The sequence below is a fragment of the Thalia democratica genome, chromosome 3 (assembly GCF_965202585.1).
Source record: "Thalia democratica chromosome 3, ktThaDemo2.hap1.1, whole genome shotgun sequence".
In the NCBI taxonomy this organism is placed as follows: Eukaryota; Metazoa; Chordata; class Thaliacea; order Salpida; family Salpidae; genus Thalia; species Thalia democratica.
In genome coordinates, this window is record NC_139167.1 from 4,801,485 (window position 1) to 4,820,162 (window position 18,678).

The following is an 18,678-nucleotide window of genomic DNA, read 5'->3' on the forward strand; positions in this document are numbered from 1 at the left end:
AGAGATATTTAGGTATGACTCAATTTCTAAAATTAGAAAAAAAATATTTAATAACTATAAGTAACTATTATAAAGGTTACAAGTAAAACAGCTTATAAGAATCAAACAAGGACAAAAAATAAGTTATCTAAACAAAGATTGTTGTTAATTGTTAAAAGAAATGCAAAAACATGTTTCTTATATATACTGTGAATTAAAAATTGGTAATAAAAAAAAGTTTAATACTCTAAAATTTAGAGTATAAACAATGAGCCAACGTTTAATATCAAACTTGTAATACTACTGCAAATATTGAATTATTAATGAAAAAAGTGTATTGTTATAAATTTCCTACAAACAGTAACAATTAAAATGTTAGTTCTACTTTTATTTATATAAAATATTTATAATCTAAACATATTTAGAAGTTATGAAGTAATATAAACCATCAGATTAATTTTTCTCGCGTTTAAAACCTTTTTTTTTTCAAAATTTACCGTTTTTTTTAATTATTGTTTCTTTTAAAGTTACATTTTAAATATATACTTTTTAAAGTCAATATGTTTTTGTTATCACCTAATAAGCTTTTTCGTTTTAACTCAATCAAACAATAAATAGTAGTGGCATGTTTTATTTTCGGGTCTGTTTGTTTAAATTACTTGTTTTTAATCTGCAACTTGTAGTTGCTACAACTATTTTTTGTTTAATTTAATTCTTTTATTTAAAGAGTCCTATACAGCAAATACTATGGAAACTTTCAAAATTTAAATGACTGTACAAAGTTGATAACTAGAAATAAAATTGTTCACACAAATTTTATTCAAACAAAAATAACTTATGTCATAAGTTTAAAAAGTTAATACAAAAAAAGTTCTCAAAATATTTGGTTCAAGGATCTGGTTCTAGAAAAAACCTTTTGGTTATCGAGTCACTTATTTATGTTAAACCCTAATTATAAAGCCTTAAATTATATAATAAATATAAATGATTATGGGAAAAGTTAAGATTGTGTTAATAAAATATAAAACTAATTTAATTAAAAAGCTCATTACTCGCTCTTATTTTTGTGCACTAAAAAGTCTTTGAAAATTTTATGAAATACTGATAAGCTAAGCAGTAATTTACCCATAATTTATTAAACAACAACATTTATTGAACGAAAAAGTTGGAAACAATTTGGTACAACATTAACTAGTACAACAATTTTTTAAGTTATATGAATTTATTAGTATTTTTAAAAATCAGGTAAAGTATGACATATTGTAAAAGCTTATACTAAAATTTAGTACAAATTGCAAAAGAATATATGCGTTTATACCACAAGAAGACATATACTTGTAAAATAAATCTTGTAATTCATTAGAGTATTCGTATATTTTCGAAAAATGTTGTGTATAATTTGTTGAATACGATAAATCAAAGCTGAATTATTTTGGTTAAAGGACCTGGCGTAAAGAAAGACTTTTCAGTCATCGAGCTACACACCAAATATAGACAGGAATAGAAAAATACTTGTTTTTAAAACATAATTAGTATTTTATGTCTGAAGTTTTACTAACTAAATTTAATTACTTTTTCTTAAGAAATTTATTATTTAGGCTGCATTAGTTTTAAAACTAGTTGTTTGATATACTTTTTAATAACTATGTTTAATCTTTTTTTTCATTAAATTTGTTTATAACTAGTTTGCTTAAGTTAATTGAGTTTAATCTTGTTAAGCTTTATTAAGATTTTTTTTAAACAACTTGAACAAGAAGTTTATTTCTTAATATTTTTAAAATAACGAACAAGAAAAGTTTATAAGTCATCATTTTCCATTGAATTTTTTTTTATAAAATTCATAGAAATAATGATAGGGAGCTTAGTTTATTTGTTTTTCAAAAGTGTTTTCTATATAAAATGAGTAGTGGAGTACTTGAATTATAACTTTATTTAAAAATAGTGATTTATAACAAATTTTTATTTGTAATAATGTATGTAATAATGTACTTTTTAACAAGTAAATAGAGCAATGATTTATAATCAATACAAGTAATTATATAGCAATGTATCTACAAATTCAGTTTTTATTTAACTTTATTTTAATAGAGAAGTAAATAAGTTTAAAAAAAAATATTTGTATTTCTCACTACTGAAATACTTTGTTTTAAGGTTATTAGTATTCTCTTATTTTAAGTTTTAATGGTATTTTATACCCTTACGCTGTCCTGATATTTTTATATGATTATTATTGCAAAAAATTTAGAAACAAAATATTATTTTATATCAACTTTAATATATTTTTTAAAGGTTTTACAAATAAAAGTAATAACTCAGTACATTCACACTTTTAATTAACAATTTTTTTAAGAAATTGAGTATATTAACTTTGGTTGCATACTTATATAAAGTTTAGTTAAAAAGAACTTTAGTTTTAATTTTAAAGTTTTTATTAATTTTAAGTTTATGATATAATCTAAAACATGCATTTATACTTTCTAAAATATCGAACGAGATACTGTATTCAGATAAATACTAAGTTATGAAGTAAGTAATTTAACCATTATAAAAAGACAGCTAAAATCAATGAATACTTTTATCAGCTATTAGACTTATGTAAATTAAGTATAACATAACTTTAAAACAACAACTCTTAAAGCAAGACTTTAAGTTTAGAACTTGGGTTAAATAGAATTAAAAAAGTTTTCATATGATAACTAATTTATGAGGTTTCTAATAAAAGCTCAAAGTTTTAAACTAATTAATAATCGTACAGAGTCCTAATTTTTTTTTATACATATTTAGATAAAAACTGCTTGTTTTAAATAAAAATATAGATAAATTTGTTACCACAAAAACGTTATAAAACGGTGTATACAAGTTTCTCAAATAATTTTCTTTAAAAATAAATTTCAACAAAATAAAAGATTAGAGCCTCCTGCAGCTCTATCTAAGAAACTTGTGTTAAGAATAGGCAATGGAAGAGTTTTTAATGCAGTCTCCACTTTACTCTTAAGTTCTAAATCACTTCACTAGCAGTCTCTCTAATGCTAACACTTAAAAAAATTATCATTTTGGATAAGAGGTTCAAGAACTAAAATATAAGTAAACTATAATAATTATGGTAAATGACTTTAGTCCTTGTAAAAGCTTATAAATACCTTTGTTACTTGGTTAATTTATAACACATTTTGTTAGGTGTTTATATAAAAACAAAAGTTTACTATTAGACAGTTGTAAAATGAGTTAAGATTAAGTAAAAGTAAATCAGAAGTAAGCAACGTATCTGTTTTCTTCAGCTCAACTTTGACGTAGTTTTTGTATAAAGAAAAAGTTATTATTTGCTGTTAAAGAAGTCCAAATCAATTATTTATTAGTAACAAAGTGTTAAAAATGATTTAAATGTAACGTTTTTTAGATTTAATTTGCTACTTTTAACCAAAAAATACAATTAAAAAACTTGCGTAAAAAAACACTATTTTAATTTCCAGTTATTTTTAAGTTGATGGAAAACGGTTCTGTTTAAATTACTTATAAATGCCATTTAAATAATTAAAAAAATAATATTTTTTTTACAAAACTGTATATTAAAATTGTTAAACTATTATAAGCATTAATATTACAAAAACATCTTTTTTTGTTTAAACTCTCGTAGCCATTGCCATAGTTGCGAAAAATTTTATGAGGAAATTGCAACACAACCACTCGAGCATGATACTATAAGTTAAAAAAACATTTATTTAGTCATTATAACCCTTTATTTCTGAAGTTCTGAAAACTCTGTCCTTGCCCATTCCTAACACAAACTTCTAAAATAGAGCCAAGCCAACGCTGATATGATGCAGGAAACACTAATTTTTTATTTAGTTGAATTTTATTTTTTAAAGAATTATATGAGACTTTTGTATACACCATTTTCTTACATTTTTCGTGGTAACAACTTTATCTATAATTGTTTATCTTATCTAATCTGATATCTAAAATTTAAACAGAGAGCCAATTTTACAAAAAGTGTACCACAGTGCGAAATTTACAAATTTTTAATTAACAACAAGCTGATGCAATTCTAAAACATTCTGGTCAAAACCCAATTTCTCCTTATTACACTTAAAGTTTTTCTCTACAATTTAAGCCCTTTTGCCAGGTTCTTATCTAAACTGTGAGTTCATTTTGTGTATTTCATGTTATAGTTTAATTTTAAATGAATATAGTATTTATTGTACCTTATTTTTATCAATGTAATTTTTTTGGTTTAAAATGTATTTATTTTGGCTTGAAATTTCCTTTTGAAGCTGCTTATTGTAATAGTTTTATGTTTTGAAATATTAAAAATTAACATTTATGTGAATATTGCCATAAATTAGGTTAAGATTGTCGTTTTTGTAAGAATAATAAATATTAAAAAGTTTGCCACTTAATTAGCCTACTCAAGCCAGTTTGAACTTTTCATTTACTGATTTAGCCTATTCAGGGTATTAAAATTAAGTTAATCTTGTTGGCTTTACCCTCTAAAATAGTTTATTTAATAAGTCCCCATGTTGTTTTATTTGTTATTTCAAATAATTTAAGGCTGGTTTAAAGAGTTTTTTTTCTACACCAGGCCTACATTTTTAGACTGATGGTAGACTCAAGGTACAATTAAATTGTCCTATTCTTACTATTTTTGGGCTTCCTAGATATATTACCTTAACTAAAAGTATTTAGTGTTAGGCTGTTATGTAATTTTAAATTTCTTAAAACTCCAGCCAACTTGAATATGCTTAATACAACTAATTAGTTTTGGTAACTCTGATTTGCTTCATAGATCTTATTTCATAGACTTATTTGCTTGTGTTTATTCCATCTCCCTTACCCTAGCCATAATTTTAAAACTAGGCAACCCATCATAGACTTATGTTTTATATCGATATAATTTCTGGTTTGGGTTAAAGTAACAAACCCATTATTTGTATACTGAAACTATTTTCATTTAATGGTTAAAAATTAATTGTATCATAATTCTTTTTGAGTAATCATGCCAATTATATAGGGCAGTTAAATTTAGGGCTATATTGTGGCAGAGGTGCCTACAATTATTAATAATGTTGTTCCTAATTTTTCTACATAACTGGTTATACTAGTTTTATTATATCCATTTAAAATAAAAATTTCCCCCTCAGAATCAATGTTCATTTTTGTAATATTTTTCTAAGTCTTGACATATTGCAATTTCATGAATTTCAAATATTCATAAATATTTCCAAAAAACTATTCAAATCCAGAGTTATTTATTAACAATGATTAAACATGTAGTAATTTGTAACTTTTTTCCATCAATTGACATTTAAAAAATATGTTAATTTTTTTTTGTGAAATGAAAAATAATATTAATCAAATACATAAATTTTTTTCACAAGCCACATTTAAATCCTTCCAATAAATTTTCATTACTGTTAAACATTCTTAATGTGTAGTTTTTGAGAATACAAAAAAAAAATAATTAAAATGTTACTCAAGTCTTATATTAATAACTTTTTGTGCCCATAAAGCAATGTTAGTTAGAATATTTTGTTGAGCACTTATGATTCTGAGCAATGTGGTATTAAAATTGCAAGCTAAAAATTCTGCATAATTATCCCCTGTGTGCAATTATTACATATAAATTGAAATTAACCATAAAACAGTCTCTTAAAAAAAAAACATATGATTGTGTTGATACTTTCTTAAAATAAATCCATTTTTACTAAAGTGTAAATTTTAAATTTGGAATATAATAAATGAATGTGAGATTAAAATGTATCTGTATTTAGATGGTCATGGTAGTCAATTAATTCTGTAGCTATTTTGCTGTTTAAATATTTACTCCATGTTAAAGGTGACAAATATTACATGAAATTTTTTATTGTTTTACAAAAGTTCCCACACAACTTCAACAAGAATTAAATGACAAACAAGTATTTGCTTGTTGTTATAGCACAACTGTTTGTCAGCAGTAAAATATATTTTTCTACATATCTGCCTTTCTGTAAATTGTAATACTAGTCAGAAAACTTGATTTATCATGACACAATTGTTGTTTAAAATTTTCTTGAGACTATTTTATAAATACTCATCTAATCATAATAAGTTCTGTATAACTCACAGTGCATGCTGCTTTACTTTAAAACCAACATTTAAATATAAATTGTCTAACAATACATTCTTATTTAGACTATTATAAATATTAAATCACATTCACTCATCTCATTCATTCATCATCTTAGTTTGAGCAAACAAAGTTTGATCAAACAACTTCTATCAAAAACAAAACAACATTTCACAAGTATGCCATGAGAACCAACCTCAACTTTCTTGTCTTGTTCTGCCTAGTAACAGTCTACGGTCTCACTTGTTGCCTGTTCACCTGGGCCTTTTTCAAACTCTATTATGGGGACTGTGACACAATCAAGGGTGCAGAGTACAGGTTCAGGGCAAACACAGATGTAGACGGTGATGACTTACTGCACGTCCACACAAACAACCCTCTGTACATCAAGAAAGTATGTGACGCTTTTGAAGAGTGCCAGGGTTACAACAACAACGGCTGGCTCAAAACATCTTTGAAGACCCACGACTCAAACCAGGCTGATTTCTACCAGAAAACCAAGGTGGGTAGGCTGGAGCTGTTTCACCTTTCCAACATGCAGGACAATGTTGACATGGTTAAAAACATGAAAGTTTATATTTATCAAACCAACATTGGCATTGCATTCACTCCGGCAAGGACTGAACACCTTGCTGTTGAGAGAATATTTGTCCAGCAGTTACTCTCTTCAGCTTTCCTCACAACGGACCCTTCCGCTGCCACCCACTTTTTTGTGCCCACAAGATGCTCATCTTACATCCTGGTCAGCGCTGATGAGAGGGAGGGCGTGCAGTTTGCCAAGGAAACTTCAGCAAAGATAATAAATGAGGTGCAGACTAAACACCCTTACTGGTCAAGGTCGCTGGGTGCTGATCATTTTTACATTTGCGCTCACGACTCTGGCGGGGAGGTGAGCTCTCAGATGATGAGGAATTCTGTGGCATTACTCAACTCTGCTGATTACAGAGACAATTATTTTGTTCCACACAAGGACATTTCCCTTCCCCCTTCAATTGACCAGCACCTTGAAGATTTGCTGCTGCCGCTGAAAGGTGGTGCAACTGTGAATAAACACAAAAGGGAACATCTGGCCTACTTCTCAGGTGATTTGAAGGTTGGTAGGATAAGACCACATGTTTGGGATCTGTGGCATTTTGATGAGGACATTAAGTTATTCTCCCAACCTCTTTCCAACTCATTGCATTCTGAGTTCCTGCAGACTTCAAAGTTTTGCCTTGTCATAAGAGGCAAGAACTCTTTCAGCACAAATCTGATAGAGTCTGTGCTAGCTGGTTGCATACCAGTTTTAATATCAGATTACTACCATTTACCTCTGCAAGACTCATTAGACTGGTCCAGTATGTCAATAACAGTTCCAGAGTCCAATGTGAACAGGCTGAAGTCGATATTGGTGTCAGTTGGAAAGGACAAGATGGCAAGCATGCAAAAGAACATGGAAAAGTATTACAGCTTGTTGCTTTGGAGCAGGGGCAAGGCTGTCCCACACGATGCTTTCCACAATGTCATGTTGCAGCTTTGGAGAAAGAGGCACATTTCACCGTATGACCAAAATGATGTTTTGTGAACACTAAAAATAATTGTTACATTAAACAATCAGAACAATTTGTCATAAACCTAATAATTTACTGACAAAACATAGTTGGCTATATGATTGTAAATTCAGCAGAATGTTTATTTATATATTTTTATAGTGGTGCATTGTCATTACTAACATGTCCGCCCAATCAGTGTGAATTATTGTTGATGCTATTTTTATTGTGATACTTTTAATATTGTGATAATTCTTTGTTCTTTTCCATGTTTAATTACTGTGTCATATAATTACTAAAGTTGTGAACAATTTATTTTGCACTGACATTAATTTTTTATTTAAATATAATTTATTGGCCTTTTGAAGCAATTATTTGCTCAATCCAATTAAATAATATTTTGCTCCAAAGAGCTGCAAAACTGCCTCAAATTCTCTTTTAATTTTTGTCAGTTAAACTAAATTTGTGTTTTAATAAATCAACATATAGGCAATTAATCAAAAATATTGATATAACTTATCCCTCCTGACTAATTTCTTTTAAACATTTAAAGAAATGTACAATCAATAATTACGCTTTGAGATTAATGTTTAAAAAACAAATTTTACTAACTGCAATAATATAGCTTGTAATGCTAACCAATTAGCACTAAAACATTTTGCTGTGTGTTAAATTAGTTTGTTTCAAACAGGTCTTGATCAATTTAGCAAAATGGCAACAATTCTGGCTGTGGACTGCTCTATGTCAATGTCAAAGAAAATTTCAAGTTAGTTTCATTTATCATCTATAATTTTATCATCTATAAGTTTTCTTTTATCACATATAATAAGCTATGTAGAATTTGACTTTCTTATGAAGTTCACCTCAAGGCTAAAACGTACTGCTACATAAATAAATTTTGATTACTTTAATATTTTCCCCAATTATAACTAACATAATTTAAACACAAATAACTTTAAATTAATAAAAATTTTTTGTCAATATTCAGTAAGCAAAAATTTAACACAAATAATATAAGTATAATCATTAATAGGAGACGGTCCATCAATAACAAATCTTGATTCGGCAAAGGAGTGCACTGAACTGATATTGAGGCAACTTTTTAGACAGAAACGCGCTCAAATTTCACTTGTCAAGTTCTCATCTCAAGTAGAATGCCTTCAGAAGTTTCAACCCGCTGAAGATGTGGTCAAATACTCCAATTGTGTTAAAATGGTCAGTGATTTGGTTGATGATAATGAAACATTAATAAAAGTTTTTGAGATAGGGGGTTTTGTTTTATTTCCTTTATAAATAAAAGCAGTGTCATATCTCATAAATCAATCATTGTTTCTGTGGGGTTTTTTGTATTTATACCCACAAAACATTTGCTAGCATGGTGATTTGGCATTGCTAGCGTAAAATAGCAGTTTTTATGTCAAAATTATCACTGATGGGCGTTACATTCTTATTTAACAAATATTTATTGTATCTATAAATATTGAACAACTTAAAAACTAAAATTCTATAAGTAAAACCAATTAATATTAAGTATAAAAACACAAGTATGATCAAAACAGATTGAAATGGAAGACCTGTGTGAACTGGGGAAATTGTTCGATTGGGTGAACAATGAAGTGACCAATGAGTGGGGAAACCTGCAACCCGTGAGAGTCGTTGTCATGACTACGGCTAGAGTGAGCTCTTCACTGGCTGCTTTGAAGGTATGTTGATATAAAAAATTTAGTAATTTATATAAAAGTTGAGTAATTGGAAGAAATTTAACTGAAATGAAACTAGGTTTTTGATGTAGTGTTTTCTGTGATTCAAAATGATTTACACTGCACTTGCATAAAAGTTTATTTTTTAATGTGTATTTTTCCAGAAAAGTATTCTGAAAGACACCTCAAAACAAGTTTTTGATTTTCCCTGCCAACTCGATCTGCTGTGTTATACTGAGGAGGGCGAAAAGCTGAAAGAATTTGAAAAAACAATCGCCGATATCACGGCAACTTCCAATTGTTAGTTTCGATTTCAAGTTTTTAGTCATTAAAGTTTATTAAAAATTAAGTGGTTGTTTTCATTAAATTATATATAATATAAATCAGGTTAAATATTTTTTCTGAAGAAGTGATTCTTCAAGCCCACAATATATTACTATTTTCATATTGCAGTTAAGACTGAATACATTATTTATTTAATTTTCCAGGCACCATCAACACAATCCCACTTTTGTCAAAAGATTTACAATTCAAACAGCAACAAGCTCACATAATTGAATCTGTTGAAAAATATCACAAAGATCATTTGAGGGTGACCAACAGCAAGTTTTCACTGGGAAACCTGTTTTGTGAGGTTTTTATTTTTTATTATTAAATATCAATTTCTATGTAAATATGTTCTGAGAATCATAAAAATAGTAGTAATAAATTTTGTGTTGTTTGTTTTTTGTTTAATAAATATTAAGTTCCATTTAAGTTCAAAATTTATGAAAAAACTGTGATATGATATAAAAAGTATAAGTCACTATTAAACTTCCTGTTGAGATATCATCTTGGCTGGTTTTATTTCTAAAATAATAAAAGCAGAATCATTGTCTCATATATCAATCATGGTTCCTTCGGTTTATAGACCTTCGCTAACATTGTGGTTTGGCATTGCTAGTAAAACAGCAGTTTTTATGTCAAAGTTATCACTGATGAGCGTTACATTCTTATTTGATATAATAATACTTGATATTATTTTAATAAATTGTATTCAAATGAAAATATTTTTGCAGGTTCAGTTGTTTCCCACCCCAAACTTGCCTGGAAATCCTTCGAGCTTGATCAAAGAAATAAAAGTCGGAGGATTCCTCAAAATAACAGATGTTGGGTTCCCACCTGTCTTTTCAAAGTTTGTTAAAAGTTTTTGTTAAAAAAAAATACAACTTAACAGCTCCTTTATCAGTTTACATTTAATCTTCATGGTATTGAAATCATATCTTGTAATTTTTTTCCAACTAACTTTGTGGAAATCAGATATTTAAAAGTTCAACAAATGAATTACATCCAAAAATTCCAATCCAATTAAATTTAATAGTGCGGTGAAATGTATCTTAAAATTTAATACTAATAATAACTTTCTCCACCAACAGACACTTGGTTATTCCAGTCGCACGCCCGGACATCAAACAGTCCGACGAAATGTTGTTGTTTCTCCTCACCAACAACCTCGCGCCCCAGAAACTCCCCGGCAACCAGGGGGGCAAGGTTGCGCTGCTGTTGCTAAGCGACCAGAACGATAACGAGTGTCACGGTCTGCTGCACTGCCAACCCGTGAACGATGATAAACCGGAGAATGGGTGCAATCTGGTTTGTTTAATATTATATTTGTTGTGTTGTGTTTTATTTATATTTATGATTTATTTACAATTTGTTTTATCTTTAAATCTGGTTTATTGTGGGTTCAGTTTTTAAGTTTGAAACTTTAATAAGCTCTTGATATTTTAGGTATTTTAAACTTAGAAAAAAATCTGTTTGTTTAATATCAACTAAAAGTTATACAAAAACCAGTATTTATGCTTAATTTAATAGCTTCAACAAAATGTATATTAACAAATATAATTTAATATAAATTTGTTATTTTGTATCCAACAGTTCATATCAACACTATCGGAGGACATAGCCTGGCTGGGAAAACTCGAAAATTTGGGGTACAGGCACCAGTTTGAGAATTGGCAGGACAAAAGTTTTGAGAACAATCTCAACAGCCACATCATGCCTGACTTTCCCGTTAATAAAGACAAGTTAGTACTGAAACAAATTATTGTAATTAATTTTAAATGATTGTCTGTATGAGTACTTAAGTGACTAAATGAGAATTTAGTTAAAAAAGTGTTATAATCAACCAACTTTGGATTCATATATTACATATTTTGCTATACACATCCAACTTTTTTTCGTGTGTAGCCTAAGAGTATTTTTTAAATTTGTTTCCCAGTTACGTTATTTAATTAGTATATTATTTGATTGAATTTTATTAACTTTACTAAAATACTTCTATTAATTAATTTAAAATGATTTGTATTAAAATAAAAGTTACCTTTTTCTGACCATAATATTCAACAATGGTGTATTATAACAAAGGATGTAATATATGAACCAACTAAAGTCTACTTACGAATTGTTTAAATAACTATTATTAATTAGTATGTTATTAATAGGCTTATGTAAAGCCAAAGAATAAAATTTAAATATAATTCCCAGTTAAGTTATTTAATTAGTATGTTATCATCAGATACAAAGCAAGCTACGTTCCACAAAACTCCCGTACAAATTTCTTGTAATTTGTAAAGCCTATCATTAATTAAGTAGTATATTTTTAATATAATTCCTATACCAGTAATGTATTATTATACAATTTATAGATACAAAGCAAGCTACGTGCCACAAAACTTCACCAGCTGGAGCAGACCCAACACAATGCAATTGGACTTGAGCAAGTTTCAACGATTGGGCAAAAAACTGCCTGAAAAAGCTCAGGTATTTGTTTGTATTAATAAAAATTCAATTTAGTTATACTTTTTGTCTAGGTTACTTGTAAAATTTGAGTATAAGTTGAAATTAGAAAGTTAAATCCAATTAACTAAAAACTGCCTGAAAAAGCTCAGGTGTTTGTTTGTATTAATAAAAGTGTTAAAGTTAATAAAAGCGAATTACAAAAATAATATGCATTGAATAGTTTACATTTCTTAAAGCAACTTAATCTATATCAAAATAACTGGTTTATATTTTGATAGTCTGGCTTCAACAAGCTGACATAAAGAAATAACTCTTCAATAAACTCACTTTTCAAAAATAACACAACAATTTAACAGGCCTTCTACAAGGAGCTGAACAGGATAAGGAGAGCCTCAATATCTTTCGGTTGCCGCCACCTGGTTCAAACGCTGATCCAGCTCCTTCAGCACGACATCAAACAATTACCCGTCAACTCAAACTGCATGCCGCACCTTGAGCACGTTATCAAGCAGCTGGAAGCAAGTAACAACTACGGATTCGAGTTCAGCATTGAGCCCATGCCAGATAAAAAGACCGATGTTAAAAGGATGCGAATCTAATGACAATTTGTTTTAGCGACCTCACGTTTTAACTCTCCCCTAAATTTATCTATATAGGACCAATTGTTAAACCCTACCCGTAAAACAATTTTTTCAAGTTAACGTTCCCATTTTTATTAAACTTATAAATAGTAAATTTGAAACAGCAGAGACTCCTTGCATACTATTTCTGTTATTAGAAAATTAAGCTTCTTTTTTTTGTTACGTACAAATCATATTTAGTTAAAATTAATCATTTTTGTTTCTTGTGTCTATTTCTGAAATAAGATCTAATCTTAGATGTTAATTAAAAATATTAAAATTGTCTCAATGTCCAAATCACCCCCATACTCAATAACACCTTCATGAAATCGACTTCAGAAATCACAAGAGGTCAGTTATTTCAAATTGTATTAGTTTAATTAAATAGAATTTATTTCATTTTCCAATTAATTTGAAGTTTATAACATTTACAGAATGATCTAGTCTGTACCTGATAAGAAATCAACCCACTAAGCTGTTGTCTATTTTGTAAGTTTAAATCAAAAAATAACTATTAAACTAAATTCAGGACTTTTATAAAAGTTTGAATTAGTTCAGGTTAATTTTACATGTAGTAAAAAGCAGTTAAAGATGAAAAACCACAATCATTAAAAATTTTTGTTTAAATTGCTAAAGTGTTTTATTTAAGAATACATATTTATTGTACTATTTTGTAATAAACACATTTACAGGTTAAATAATATTAAATGTTTTTTTAACTTAAACATAGTCTTATCTGGATAAAGTTTAATGAATTATCACACAATATTATATATAATGTTGCGAAACAAGTATGACCACTAAAATATTTAACCACATTATATTATGCAACTTAAATAGTGGGTTAAAAGTCAAAAATTCACTTGTTTCAATTTAATTGCCGCTTTTTGTAGCGGGATAGAAGCTTTTTTTTACCTTAAAACCTTAAGGGAAAATTTATTTATGTCAAGTTATGTAATTTTATAAACAAAAATTTTGTTTTACAATTACAATTGAAAATCAAACAATTAATCAATAATAACAACTTGTATCAACGATACTCAATAGAAAAATTGCACTGAAAATTTACATGCAAATTAGTAAATTGTTTCAAATACTGCAATTGACACATGCCCATTATTACCTTATATGGTTGTCGAAAATTTCTCTTTTAAATTTAATTTCAGGGTTTGAAATTTTGTTTACACAAAAAATCAATTATGTTCCGCCTTTCAATGAAAATTCGACAAAAAACTGCATTCAAAAGCAGCAACAATGAGGTTTGAGTTAGCAAATAACAGAAGATTGTTCTAGAAATTTTTTCAAAAAATCGGCTCTTTACTGCCTCAAGTGAGCGAATTTTAAACGCGATTTTTACATTTTCGCCCATTCTGAAGTACATTGCGCGCTTTTATTGCAATTTTCCTTTCAATTAGCTGAAGTTTTCTTGGTATAGCGCGCGCTTTACATCTTGAATTCACCTATAACATGCTGTTAAGCTGCAAACTTATGTTAAGCTCTGTTATATTAAGCTGCAAAAGAAGTTAACAATTATCTTTGAAAACTTTCCACTTACCAGTTGTAAATTGTTGGTGTCAAAATTTAAAAAAATAAAAATGACTTTAATTTTCCAATTTTTAATAAACTTTGGCAAGTAGCTATGTTATTTTTGATATACAAATTTTCAAGTTGAAATAAAAGAGTTTTTTTATAACCATTTTGTTTTATTTGTAATTCAACAGTTTTGAAAAACAGGATATTTGAAAAAGTTTGTTAATCAGGACAATGTATTAACTTCGTAACTCAAATAAATAAACTTACAATCTTGAATTCAAGTAATTTTTTAAAATTCTGGATAAGTCGGAATGTTTTGAATTATTAATGAATTCTTTTTGAAATATGACTCAAGCCATTTCTGTAACATGGTGATTAGTTTCATTCTACATTTTGTGTATTTTTTAAACCTTAGCAAGTTTGGGATAGTTAAGTTTAGGCAAAATTTTTAAACAAACAAAAATTAAATTGAGTTGAGTTTCTCTCTATATGGAAATTTTGTATTTTTATAAATTCAGGTTTAGTTTTGAAAAAATTAATGTATCTTTTATTACAACTTAATTACAAAAATTTATAACAAAATTTCATATATTTAAAGTTGCTAACAAGTGAATCTGATAGTTATTTACAAACTTGTAAAAAATGATGTTTAGTAGTTTTTTTTGAATGTTTGAAGAAAAATATGGAAGTTCACACATTAAATACAGAAGTTGAACAAAAAGTTAAATATTAATATGATTCATTCTAAACAATTTTCAGAATTTTAATTTAAAGTTTTTAAGCATATAAAGTTAATTATTACAAAAATTTCATAAATACTGCATTGAAAGACCTGAATAACCTGTTTCATTTCACGAAATAAGTTAAAATATTAAAGCTGGTTTCATATTATAAATACCCTTTTGATTTAGCACACAATCAGCTATCATAACTCAAGTTTTTCAAACCCAATTTTATAACAATTTAATTAGTGTTTTTCATTATTAAAAAATATAAACCAGAAAGTTATTGATCAAATAAATGTTGAAAGTTAAAATTTGTAAACTTATTAAATGTTATCATTTAAAGTTTCTGATTTACCTTGAATATTTATTTCTAAAGAATATTTCTGTATATATACAGAAGTTTTTTTCAAGTTTTTTCACAAAAAACTTGAAAAACTTAAACAACAGTTTGATTTTTTACTGTTCAGACGAAAATCTAAATTAGTAAAATTTAAATAAAAGACAAAGCAAAGTAAACTGAAAAGTTGAGCAATAAGTGAATTAAATCCTTAATTTCAAAGAGTTTTAGAGTCTAAAACAAAATGAGTCTAAAAACTTAAGAAATGGTCTGAACAGTTTTGTTTTTTCTTACTGCCTCAAATATTAAATTGCTTTTATTTTGTTTTATTTAATTATTGAGGCTTAAAATTAAACAACGTTTTTCAGCCAATTTTTGTGGCTTTTTTGAGACTCAAATTTTAAAATAAATCAAAAAACTTCTTTCTTTGGTGATTGTCTTTTATTTCATTCCTTTCTCATTTCTAGGATTTAAGCTTGGTGGCAATCAAATGAAATCTTAAAATTCTTTTTGTTTTAGAGGAACCCAGATTTAAGAATTTAATCTGAACAAAGTTAAACATCTATCATTAATGATGAAAAAATATTTTTGAAAATATTAAGTGAAATTTTCTTATATTTTCTTGTCTTCAAAATATTTTAACTAAAATGGCTAGGTTTTTTAAGTTCCTAAAATCTTACAAATGTTTCAAAAAGAATTTATAATGTTCTATAAAGTTCGAAAGTCAAATAAGTTCTTCTGTGGGCAGTTTTTTCAAAGTTGGTCCATATTTTGTTTTTGTGGTACTGATTTTTACAGGTTTGCCACTTTATGTAAAAAAACCTGGAATTTGACATTTAGGCAAACAAAAACCTGGAATTTGGGAAATTTTGAAATAAAACCTGGAATTCTAAACAAAAATCACTAAAAATACCTGGAATTTTCACATGTTCAGTAGTAAAATTGTCATCATCAATTTTTTTAATAAAAAACATAGTTAAAATATCTTTACAGTTTCTTTTCAATGTTTACATACTATTTAATACAGTTTCTAACTTTGAACTTAACTAAAAACTAAAAATATACCCAAAATGTGTAATTTTAAAAACTTGGAAGAAATTTGAAAAACCTGGAAAATTTTTTGAAAAAACGAGTGGCAACCCTTTTTTTAGTCAAATATTCTTAAGTAAGATTTAAAAAAGTTTAAATCTTAACTTGTAACCAACTTACATCCATCAAGCTATAAAGTGTGAAGTTAAATACTTTTTTAGTTGATACCTTTTTATTTCTTTTCATTCTTCTAAACTGGTGTATTTTATTCAGGTGACCCAATTTCCTGCCAACCACATTCTTATTGTTGGCACCTCTAAGGACTTGTAGTTGATTCTACACGCGCACAGTTTTTTCTGAAAAATATAAATTATTTTGCGGGCTGTAAGAAACATTTGTCCCATTTTCCAATTCGTCCAAGTTTGAATTTTCAAGTCCCGCTCTAAAAAACCAAAAATATTTTGAAGTATTAAACGGTTTTTTGTGCTTATTTTTTTATTTTTAAACAATATTTTTAATATAATAAATAATTAAAGGTTCTACAATGAGTGAGTTTATGGTTAGTTTCAAAGTATTTTGCCATTCTAAAACCGCTTTTTATAATAAAAAACTAACCATGACAATTTTTCTCTTTTAGCAAATAAGAATAATTTTTCTAATTTTAACAAAAAACCCCCACAATTAAAACCATGGAAAACGCTGACCAAGTGCAAGAACAACAAGTCGCCGAAGAGGTGCCGGCAACCGAGGAAGCCCAGCAGATGGAAGCCGAAGCAACCCAGGAGGAAGTCGCCCAGGAAGCAGCCCAGGAGGAGGCAGCCCAGGAAGCCAACGGCGAGGGCGACGCTCCGGAGGTGAAGGAGGGCGACCTGATCAAGGCGTCGACGGACAACGAGCTCAAACTGTTCGTCGGAGGACTCGCCAAGGGAACCGAGTCCAGCCACTTGAGGGAATACTTCGCCACGTTCGGAACGGTCGCCGACACCACCATCATGAAGGACTACGAGACTGGCAAGCCGAGAGGGTTCGGGTTCGTGCTGTTCGAGGACAAGGAGACCGTCGAGAAGGTGCTGGCAGCCGACAGCCACGAGGTCAACGGCGGCAAGGTGGAGCCGAAGAAGTGCGAGAAGAAGGAGGGGAAGATGTTCGTGGGGGGCATCAAGTCGTCCACGGAGGACGACGTCGTCAAGGCCTACTTCGAGCAGTTCGGCGAGATCGACACCTACGAGCGGCCCAAGGACAAGAAGACCAACAAGCTGAAGGGGTTCTGCTTCATCGCGTTCAAGAAGGACGGCGTCATCAAGCAGTGCCAGAAGCAGGCCCACGAGATCGACGGGCAGAAGGTCGACGTGAAGGAGAACAAGCAGCAGAACAACAAGATGGCCGGCCGAGGCAGGGGAGGGTTCGGCATGTACCAGCAGCAGGGCTACGGTTACCACGGTTACGGTAACCAGGGCTACGGCGGTTACGGGGACTACTACAACCAGGGAGGTTACTACGACCAGGGCGGATACGGGTACGGCGGTTTCCAGGGTTACGGGAGCCAGGGATACGGAGGGTACCAGCAGCAGGGCTACCAGCAGAGGGGAGGATTCCGCGGGGGCAAGCGGGGACAGAGGGGCGGGTTCGGAAAGAGCCAGGGGGGAAGGGGGCAGCACCAGAACAGCTACCAGCCATACTAAACATTCTTCATTTCGTTGTTTTTGTCGTCAATTTATTGTGTTTTTATAGTGAATAAATTAGAAAAGATAGTACAAAAATAAAAAAAAAACGTTGTAATTATTCGTGTAGGCTAAGGCAACTAGGTTAAGGAATTGTATAAAATAATTATGCCTATTATTAACATTGAAATGTACAATCATTATAATGACAAATAAGAATTCAAATTGTGAAATAGCCTAAAACTTAAATAAACATATTTTTTTTTATATTAGCTCTATTCTAAATAGGGTTCCCAACTATACAGTAACCTCTCGGATCTTTACGCACTCTCGTTTAGTTACCCATTTCAGAATTCTATAAAACTCAGAAAATAAAAATTTTAATTTTTTTTAATATTGCACAAATTAGATTTAATGTATATATTTAAATTAAAATATGTTTTCGAATGCTAACACACCTCTATATCTTTAGACTTTGTTAACTTATGTTCCTTGACTAGTTGATAAACATTTAGCTATACCTCAGTATATCAGAAATTTTGTAAACAATAAGAGATTAAATCTAAATTCTGATATAAACATGTCTGTTTTTAATAATGAAATAATGAGAGTTTAAAACACGAAGAAATAATACAGCAGTCTTACATTATATATTAATAAACACCATTTTATAATTGTAAA

General features: G+C 29.2%; 3 protein-coding genes across 3 annotated transcripts; all 3 read left to right on the forward strand.

The window, feature by feature from the left end:
• Window positions 1-4,037: 4,037 nt before the first annotated feature.
• LOC145832039 (integrator complex subunit 14-like) lies at window positions 4,038-12,971 on the forward strand. The gene is made up of 11 exons (XM_082939406.1): window positions 4,038-4,117; window positions 8,303-8,377; window positions 8,645-8,826; window positions 9,171-9,314; window positions 9,476-9,611; window positions 9,800-9,945; window positions 10,370-10,485; window positions 10,727-10,943; window positions 11,229-11,377; window positions 11,999-12,113; window positions 12,449-12,971. The coding sequence occupies exons 2-11, from the start codon at window positions 8,323-8,325 to the stop codon at window positions 12,689-12,691; spliced, it is 1,503 nt and encodes a 500-aa protein (XP_082795532.1). The 5' UTR covers window positions 4,038-4,117; window positions 8,303-8,322; the 3' UTR covers window positions 12,692-12,971.
• On the forward strand, window positions 6,165-8,176 carry LOC145831594 (uncharacterized). Its single transcript, XM_082938899.1, has one exon. The coding sequence runs from the start codon at window positions 6,267-6,269 to the stop codon at window positions 7,644-7,646; it is 1,380 nt and encodes a 459-aa protein (XP_082795025.1). The 5' UTR covers window positions 6,165-6,266; the 3' UTR covers window positions 7,647-8,176.
• Window positions 12,972-12,979: 8 nt separating the features above from the next.
• On the forward strand, window positions 12,980-18,018 carry LOC145831681 (heterogeneous nuclear ribonucleoprotein D-like). The gene is made up of 3 exons (XM_082938993.1): window positions 12,980-13,063; window positions 13,147-13,201; window positions 16,610-18,018. The coding sequence occupies exon 3, from the start codon at window positions 17,026-17,028 to the stop codon at window positions 18,016-18,018; it is 993 nt and encodes a 330-aa protein (XP_082795119.1). The 5' UTR covers window positions 12,980-13,063; window positions 13,147-13,201; window positions 16,610-17,025.
• Window positions 18,019-18,678: the final 660 nt, after the last annotated feature.

What these genes read in the sequence shown, in the direction of transcription:
- LOC145831594 (XM_082938899.1), top strand. Translation starts at nt 6,267, where the DNA reads ATGAGAACCAACCTCAACTTTCTTGTCTTGTTCTGCCTAGTAACAGTC.
- LOC145832039 (XM_082939406.1), top strand. Translation starts at nt 8,323, where the DNA reads ATGGCAACAATTCTGGCTGTGGACTGCTCTATGTCAATGTCAAAGAAA. An exon ending in AATGTCAAAGAAAATTTCAA is followed by an intron (nt 8,378 to 8,644) that starts GTTAGTTTCATT and finishes AATCATTAATAG; the next exon opens with GAGACGGTCCATCAATAACA. An exon ending in AACTGCCTGAAAAAGCTCAG is followed by an intron (nt 12,114 to 12,448) that starts GTATTTGTTTGT and finishes ACAATTTAACAG; the next exon opens with GCCTTCTACAAGGAGCTGAA.
- LOC145831681 (XM_082938993.1), top strand. Translation starts at nt 17,026, where the DNA reads ATGGAAAACGCTGACCAAGTGCAAGAACAACAAGTCGCCGAAGAGGTG.